We start from the raw sequence: 8,554 nt of genomic DNA, 5'->3' as shown, positions 1-8,554 counted from the left end.
ATACAGATGCTATTTATCGTTTCTGACATACCACAGTATTGGCCTCTGGGAATATAGAGCTCATGGTTTGTTAGATGGTTTTATTAAGTATTTTGGGGCTTTTTTGCTATGTGACAGAACCTTCCCTCTGGAGATGAAGCCAAAGAGATTGATGGAGTGTGGGCTTTACTTACAATGCTTGAGTGACCCCTTAAAAGCTGTGTAAGCAAAAGATTAGCTAATGCTAAATGAAGCACCCGGGGGCTGGTAATGTAGAGAGGAAAAAAAATGCCGCTGCAAGCCAGAGCGACACACACATAAAATCAGATCAAAACCACAATTCCCTTGCTTTCCGCATGTGACACATGATACACAACAACGCTACTGGCTTCTCTATAGGTGAGGTTTCACCATGAATGTAGCTGATCTAAATCTGCCCTGGCACTGGGAAGGGCTGTTGTGCCTTCCCACGCTGCTGACACCTGCACCCAGGAACTGGGATAGGGAGAGTGTCTTCCCAGGAACTCAACAAAAGGAGGTGAGTGCAGCAGTTGCCACATCTCCATAAAGCAGTCACAAAACTGCAGTCTCAGGTGTCCAGCTGCTTTGTGCTGTCAAATCAGGGCCTAAATTCGATCCATTGTTTTGCATCTCTTTTTTTTTTTTAAATCTAGCTCACAGTATGCAAGAACTTAGTCATCCAAATGGCTGGGGACTGAGGTTAGGGCAATAGTTTCTTATCTGAAATGAAAATACAAAACTTTTCAAACATAGCATGTCCTACAGTCGCACAGTTACAATTCAATAAAAAAGACCATTAAACCCACCAAATGTCAGAAGCCAGTTTATTCACTGTGATGTGGCAGCTTGTAATCATGCTCAGTGATTGCATTGTCTTTAATTTTATGATTTCTAAAACAGTGGGAAATGGCATTTTTACAACAATAGGAAGCCCTCCCCATGATAACTTAGCTGTGTTTTAGTTGAGGTCAGTAACAGCTGAGGATGGATCTGATTCAGCTTTCTAGAACTGATCAAAGTTAGAGGCCCATACGAAAATGTCACTTTTTTGCTCTGAGTCTCAGTTTCTTCAGCTGTTGAAGCAGATGCTGATGTATGGTGAGAAACATGCCAAAACAGGAGGTGAAGTGCTTACTGCACAGGTAGTGCCAGCAGGTCCAGCCTGCTGTATCTGAGTTTCTCGTCCCTAAACCTCGGACCCTCAAGCCCTGTATACACATTTGTGTGTGAAATGGGTGCTAATGCCTGTCCTCATTGCAGAGCTGTTGGTGAGTTTTTCCAGATCCCCTCACTGATGGGCTGCTTTGCTGTGTTGTCAGGTTGTGGAGGAGAACTCTCTGGCCCTTCTGGTTCATTTCACAGCCCTGGCTACCCCAACAGATACCCAAGCAATAGGGAATGCATCTGGTACATTCACACAGCGCCTGGTAGCAGCATTCAACTCACCATTCAGGAATTCGACATTGAATATCACCCAAACTGCAACTACGATGTTTTGGAGGTAAGAGTATTAGATTTACTCCTCAGAAATAAACAAGTTACATACTTTTCCTTCTGGAGCAGATAATCCCAGAAACTGTAGGAGCAGAACAAACAATTCTACTGCAATTTCCCATTTCTGCTGTGGTTACAATTAGTTCCACAGATGTCACAGAAGCCACAATGCTCTTATTATTTTTTGCTTTTAGGCCTTTGATGTCTGTATACCTTAATCAATAATGATGCTAGGCACTGTACACTTCCTAAGAAGAGACAAAACTGCTTTGAAAAAAAACAGTCTTAAAAAGTCCACCTTTTACAAAGAACACAGTGTGGGGTGCTGTACCATGGAGATAAAATTTCCTGATGTAAAGGAAGATAATGGATCACCAGGAGGATAACTGAGATGAGACCTTGTGTAGGACCTTCCAACGAAGTGGGAAGATTTATAACGCTGAGTGCTGCAAACTATGAAGAATCTTTTGTACTCAGAAAAAGAATAAAAGAAGAGGCAGTGTCCTAGTCAGCTTGTGGTGGAACACCCTGACCTAGTCAGGGTGGTGGAACAAGGAGAAAAGGCACCTCTCTAAGGGTTTACTGACCTTTAAGAGACCCATAAGGGTTGATGGCCCTGTTGTATATGACATCTTTGTGCTTCTGTTGGGAAGCAGCCAAGTGACCAATCCCAGCTAACAGAGACTTCCAGTGCAGGAAGAAGGGATAGGAAATAATTGCAGGAAGAAATTCTTTAGAAGTATAGACGTTCTAGATTGCTCTCACTAGATCACTAATGGAGGTACAGTTGTTGGGTCTTTGGATGTTAATACACGGGTGACATTTGAATGTTTTTGTAATGAACCCAAAAGATCGATTTAGACATCTTGTATCAATCCTCTGGGGCCTTTCTTCTCCTCTTCTCCTGGGTCATGTGATGTGTGAGCAGCTTACAGCTAGACAGCTTTCTGTCCAGCACCTACACATACTCATTGCTGCCTGTTTTCACCTTTGTAGCTTTGATTTCTCCAGTCTATGGTCCTCAGTGCACACTCATCAGCAGTATTCCTGGAAGACTTAACCCACATCCCAAAGCAGGTCCTAAATATATAGTTGCCAGACAGATGATTGCTAAGCATTTGTATGAGTAGAAGAGATGTATAACTTAACTCCAGCTTTCTGGCTCTGAAATAGGCTTTCCTAGCTTAGCAATAAAGTGGAAGTCTTGACCAAATGGACACTGTGCTTTGAGTATCCTGTTGGCTTTGGGACTTCTGTAGGATCTGGGTGTAAGGAAATTGTTCCATGAATTCTCCATCAGTAGCATTGGCAAGTATGACTGTATGTCACATTGCTGACACCAGTGTCTGTGAGTAGGATACCTGTCTTGGCTGCTTTGGGTACTGATGAAGTCTGTTGTATTGGAGCTTCATTGATGTTTGTGCCTAAAATGACTAGGTTGAAGCTAATCTGCCTCTAAGTTTCAGATATGCCTCTGTTGCCCAGAGGAATCCATTAAACAACTACAAAATCTAAGTCTGCTGTGGTTGGCTGTTTCTTGAATGCCTACATCTGCAGGTGGTCACCCAGGAGCTATCACAATCCAGTAAGAGTACAGATGGCTGGCAACCATTTGCTTGACAAGTTTTTGACTAGTGGGGGGAGTGGCCTAAAACCAATGAGTGGGTTGCTGGACGCAAATTGCTTAAATAAGTTGTTTAAGAGGATCCTACAGTTTGCTGCTCTGTGTCCCTGAGCAAGGTATTCACCTCAGCTTTTGGGTTTTCTTTCTTTCCCTCTTCAAACTTACTTGCTACGCTTTTCTTCTTTCTAACTTTACTCACTCATCAGCACAGATGCCCACCTTGCTGTTTGAACTTCCCTGCCTTCCTGCTCTCAGAATTGGCATGCCTCTGAGTTACTTGTCTCCTAATCTTGGCTCATCCAATTCCCAACACCTGTCTCCGATCTGCTGACAGATAACCTAACATAAATCAACTTATTGGGGAAAATTGGTTCATGTCTCAGTGCAAGATCAAAGTTTCTGGCACCAGCCAGCTTCCCCTGCAAACTGCAGGCATTTGCTGGATTTTTATGTACCTTGCGAGATACAAATTTTCTTGCTTTTGTTATAAAATTACACATTCACTGCATGATCGATATAGTCTGCACAGAACAAATGATGACTTAGAATAAATGGGGAAAAAAAGGATGTGATTAATCATTTTCAGGAGTTGCTCTACCTTGTTATCTTCTTTCCTTTAGTTGTCTATGTCTGTCCAGGCTGAAAACCACGCACACACAAGTTTGAAAAGTGTTAGAAAAAAAGAGGTTCCTGGTGTGCCTTTGACAGTGTGTTTCAGTGATCACTAAGGTTCCAAACTTCTTTCACATTATCTTCCCAAAAGTATCCTGTCTACCAATTCTTCGGGTTTTGAAGTCTGCTTTTTCTCAGTTATTCCCCTGATTTCACTTTTTCCCTATCTCTGAATAGTGAGTTCTACAGCTTCCTGTTTTCTTTCAAGCCAAAAAACTTTCAGCTTTATTAGGAAGCCAAAATCAGTATTAAATAGCTCTGCACCCTTCTGTCCCTCCCTGTCCTGTTTACTGTCTCTACTCTCTGAAATAAGCTGTCTTTAGAACGCTGCAATATATTGCACTTTTTTCTGTTGCTTTTCCAAAATATATTACCTTGTAATAAAAATGCCCCAGTAATCACAAAACTTGCTCAGTTGGATGCATTTAGCTTTTGCTTAGAAACACCCTCACCCCTTTGGCCTGGCACAGAATTGTAGGAAAATTCTGAGAGATCTTTCCCATCGCAGCACCTTTGCTACTAACTTCATTTTTATACCATAGTTTCTTGAATATTTCTCTCTTGCACATTTTGATGAAACATGTTTGTTCTTGTAAAATGCAGCAACTGTCTCCTTTCCCTTTCCTTTGACAATGTCTCCTAAACAAGCTGTCCCTTCCATGTTAGTATCCCAGTCCTGTCATATTGCACCCAGACTGTGCAATAATAGTTACATAAAAATTTTGTGTGTGAAATCTGCAAGTTCTTCCCATGGCTTCTACACGGTCAAGTGTTTGACACTTTCTCCTTCAATCCTCCTCCTCCTTGTTTCTTTTATGACACTGTTGCACTCTCTCTGTCTCTGTTGCCCATCAGATTCCATTCCTTTTACAAACATCCAGAAGCAAATTTTAAGTTTTTCTTAAAGATGCTTTCTAGAAATGTTTCATGGAAATAGAAGCCATCATTTTGGACACAATGAAAGAGAAAAAAATATTTTTAAAGTGGCTTCTATTGAAAATACATACATAGAGAAAAATTACCATGTCTGCTTTGTTAAATTATGACATCTTTAACATGGACCAGATTTTTGTAAACTATAAATATATTCTGCCACAACAAGATGTAGCTCTGAGCTGAAAAGGAAGGAACCCTGTCAATCAATTGCACTTCCAAGTCATTATTAGATGCTCTGGTCTTCTTATTTAAATATAAAGAAACATCAAGTATTACTGTAATTCTTAATTCTCTGTCAAAGCCAGGCTCTCTCTTTGCTGGCAGTTATGTCTGAACAGGGATCAGTTTTATTCCCAGAAAATCTGTGTCATGAGGGTGACCAACCACATAAATACAGCTTTCTGTTGCTCATAACTCTGGAATGCTGACTGCTAACAATAAATGGAGCTAACGGGGCAGAAGCAAATGATAAGAACAGATTAAAACCATGGGCTTTATGGCAGTGTCCTGCATCCCCGCTATGCCATCCAACATCATTTTATCTCTAGATCAGGTGCTCTGGTCAGACTAAATGTTTTTATTTTTATTTTTATCTGTTTGCAACTCAGACATCCTGTGACTCTTTGTGAACCACACCCTGGAATTCATTCTTTCCATCCATTCTCTTTTCCCTCTTCTTTTTTCATGTGGTAACTATTGGTTTTCTTCTTTGTAGCCAAAAGTAACATTTTATTGTTTTTTGTCATGGAAACACTTTAATTTGTTTTTGTTCCAGCCCTTGTGAAAGCATCTGATTAATTGAACTGGCATAAAGGAGAAAAGAAAATACACTCCTAACTGTAAAAAGCATGCCTTTGTGCTTTTAATTTTGAAACTGTGCAGAAGGCCGTTGCTGAACAGTTAACAATGTAAAGGAGACCCACAAACCTCAGGTTTCCATCAATATTTCTTCCCCATCCTTAATTCTCTTCCAGCAGGTTAACTATACGTGTTCAGCTTGGGCCAAGTTCATTTCTGAGGTAATACTACAGAAATCAGCAGGGTTTATGTCAGGGCTGGGTTTGGTCCCCTTGCCCGTGGTGTGCAGATGGCCCCAGGGAGCACCAGGGATGATGTGAGAGGCTGATCCGTGATGCTTATTAGATGCATATTAGAAACTCCTGCTGTTTCCTCTGCCACATAGCCTCTCTGCACTGGGTTAGATGATTAAGAGCATGTGTTCCTGCTAGATCTCATGCTGTGGCTCTGACTCAGGGAGTATACCACAAACACATTTTAAAATTCACATTTTGAACAGACTTCTGACAAATGCAGCTGTCATTGGGCCTCACAAGCAGCCAAACTGTAAGATTTTGCAGAAGACACTGAGCTTCCAGTGGACAAACATGCTTCTTCCCCAGACTGTGACTCCTTCATTACAGGTTCTTAATCTGAGCTGTGATTTCATCCATTCTGACTTCTCTTGAATGCCTTGAGACAATCAATTGGACAGAAGAACCATTATCCATTCCAGTCATGCAGCCTCCCTACAGAATGCAAAAAAGTGCTGTCTCAGTCAAAATTGAAATGTTTAAGCTATTAAGTCTGTTCAATCAGCCACTAAAACAAAATACAGTCTTCTGAACATCTAACAGACTATGATGTTTATAAAAAAATTGATTCCTTGTTTCTTCTGGGGATGCAAGCTTCAGCTTCTGAGGTCTCACATTACTCTGGAGTCACTGAAAATTTTTTCCAGTTAAAAAAAAGTTCTTTCCCTTGTACCTCTAATGGCAAAGCAGTGTCCGGCACCATGAGCAGTTAGTGAGTGCATGATCAATCAAATTATGTAGCAATGCAGTACACTTAGCCCTGGAGGTGGTAGGACTAGCTCAGCTATTTTTAAGACTTGCTCAGATATTTAGCTTGGCCAGAACCTAGACTTCTTCTGAGGTTAAAAAGTATTTGACAAAGCTTATTTAAATACTGAGTTTCCCCTCCTCTAGAAGACATCAGAGGCAAAAGGGCCATACAGAAGGTTGGTTCTTATAGTACTGTCACTTTCTGGGGAGATTCATGGATTGCTTTTTTTGACCTTTTTAATATTTACCAGACTAATAAAATATTGGAGCAGACTTGAGCTGTTACAGGTGGGAAAATCCTGATGGGATTTGTTGCCTTATCTTCCTATTCTCTGGTTTTGTTGTTAGAACTTGCCATTCTCTAGTTTAGCTTTAGGATTTATACATAATATATGCTGATACAATGAGAATCTATCTATTGCTAGTTCAGTTGCTGAAAGGCAATGGCACGCTTGCTCTTTATTTGGTGTATTTCTTTAACAGTTTTCACATTGATGTTACTGTCAAGCTGACTTTTGCAGCTGCTGTCCTACCAGGGACACACCATAGTAGGTGAAAGACCTTTAATATCAGGTGGCATTTCATTAGCATACAAAAAGCCAAGAAAATTCAGTCATTGAAGGCACTGGGCACCAAAATCACCTCTGGTTTTGAAAGTTGCACTGGGCATGTGTGTTTTCTTTAGCTTTGAGAGGGAAGACTAAGGAAGGTGAGCAAGTTCCACCAGTTATAAGTGGGCTCAAACTAAAATCCCACATCCCTTTTGGAAAACAAGCAACAGGATTAACAAGGCTTCAGCACTGCCATCTATTTCACTTGAATTGGTTTAAAAATGCATTATAAAGTACACAATACTGCTGATGATGTTTAAGAGAGTGGTGGTTTTCTGGTTTATAACTGCCTGAGGCACAGTCTTCTGAGTAGGAAGTAATTACTCTTAAAAGCCAAAACCTGTCTTCTGTGGGAAGTATGTATGTTATATATCCTTGTTTCCAAAGAGTGTTATTAAAATGTAGTTTACTTGAGCAAAATGCCATAGTTTGGATGTTGATTCTGCCATTGAAGTCAATAAAATTGCAAATTTTTTTTGTTTTATCAGAAAGAGTGATGAAATCTACCCCCAATTTAAAAATCAGTCTTAACTGTCCCTTTAAACATAAAGGGTGCAAAATACAAACTATCAGCACAAGTTCCTGCAAAGAGCCACAGTTTGTTTGCAGGAGCACACAAAAAAATCTGGGTTTATATCCCCACAGAAACAAGGTGCTAACCCTGGAGGGATGAGGGAAGAAGAATGTGGCAAAGTCTGCAAAGCAGAAAATTCTTATTTAGAGCAAGGCTGTTTTGAAATCATCCAGAATGTCATACTTGCACCAAGTGGTTCAGATACCAAGCAAACCTGCAGAGAAAATAATTTTATTAGCTACTTTGCATTTCAAAATGTGGAATCACTTTCAATACTTAAAGATTTTTTTTCTCCTAGCAAAGCAGTTCTCATGTATTCTGTGTGACAGATGGTCTCTTTGAAAAACTTTGACAGTGTTTCTTCCATTTCTAGGTGTATGGTGGCCCTGATTTCCTCTCTCCTAGACTAGCCCAGTTGTGTGTTTCAAGATCAGCACAGAACCCACTGCGAGTCTCTACTACTGGCAATTCAGCCATTGTCCGTTTCAAGACAGATGCAGCAGTGACAGGGAAAGGTTTTAATGCTTCCTGGCAGGAAAATCCGGGTGGTGAGTATACTGATTAATAGCAGGAGAAATTCAAGAAGTCTGAGAATTGCGGATCAGCCACGCAAGCATTTAAAGTAGTCAAACAGCATAGGACTGAAAACTGAAGGAGAATTTGAGTGTTACTGGATTTGGTAACACTAAGAAATGCTGAAAACCACAGGAAAAAATTGTCTAACTAGCTAAAATCTAGGCCTATTTATTTTGTAACAGTCTACCTTGTTGGAGTTTCTTCTCTACATCATTAATCAAGACAT

The 8,554-nt window shown here is 40.5% G+C and overlaps 1 protein-coding gene across 3 annotated transcripts in view; it reads left to right on the top strand.

Moving 5' to 3' along the window:
- CUBN (cubilin) overlaps window positions 1-8,554 on the top strand; it is a 145,756-nt gene that overhangs the window by 64,206 nt on the left and 72,996 nt on the right. For all 3 annotated transcript variants that reach the window (XM_054817922.1, XM_054817923.1, XM_054817924.1), the window contains exons 29-30: window positions 1,320-1,501; window positions 8,126-8,300. In XM_054817922.1, coding sequence (XP_054673897.1) covers window positions 1,320-1,501; window positions 8,126-8,300 — 357 coding nt within the window. The remainder of the gene's footprint in view (window positions 1-1,319; window positions 1,502-8,125; window positions 8,301-8,554) is intronic.

Source organism: Grus americana, chromosome 2 (genome assembly GCF_028858705.1).
Source record: "Grus americana isolate bGruAme1 chromosome 2, bGruAme1.mat, whole genome shotgun sequence".
Classification (NCBI taxonomy): domain Eukaryota; kingdom Metazoa; phylum Chordata; class Aves; order Gruiformes; family Gruidae; genus Grus; species Grus americana.
This window is presented reverse-complemented; position numbering and strand designations above follow the sequence as displayed.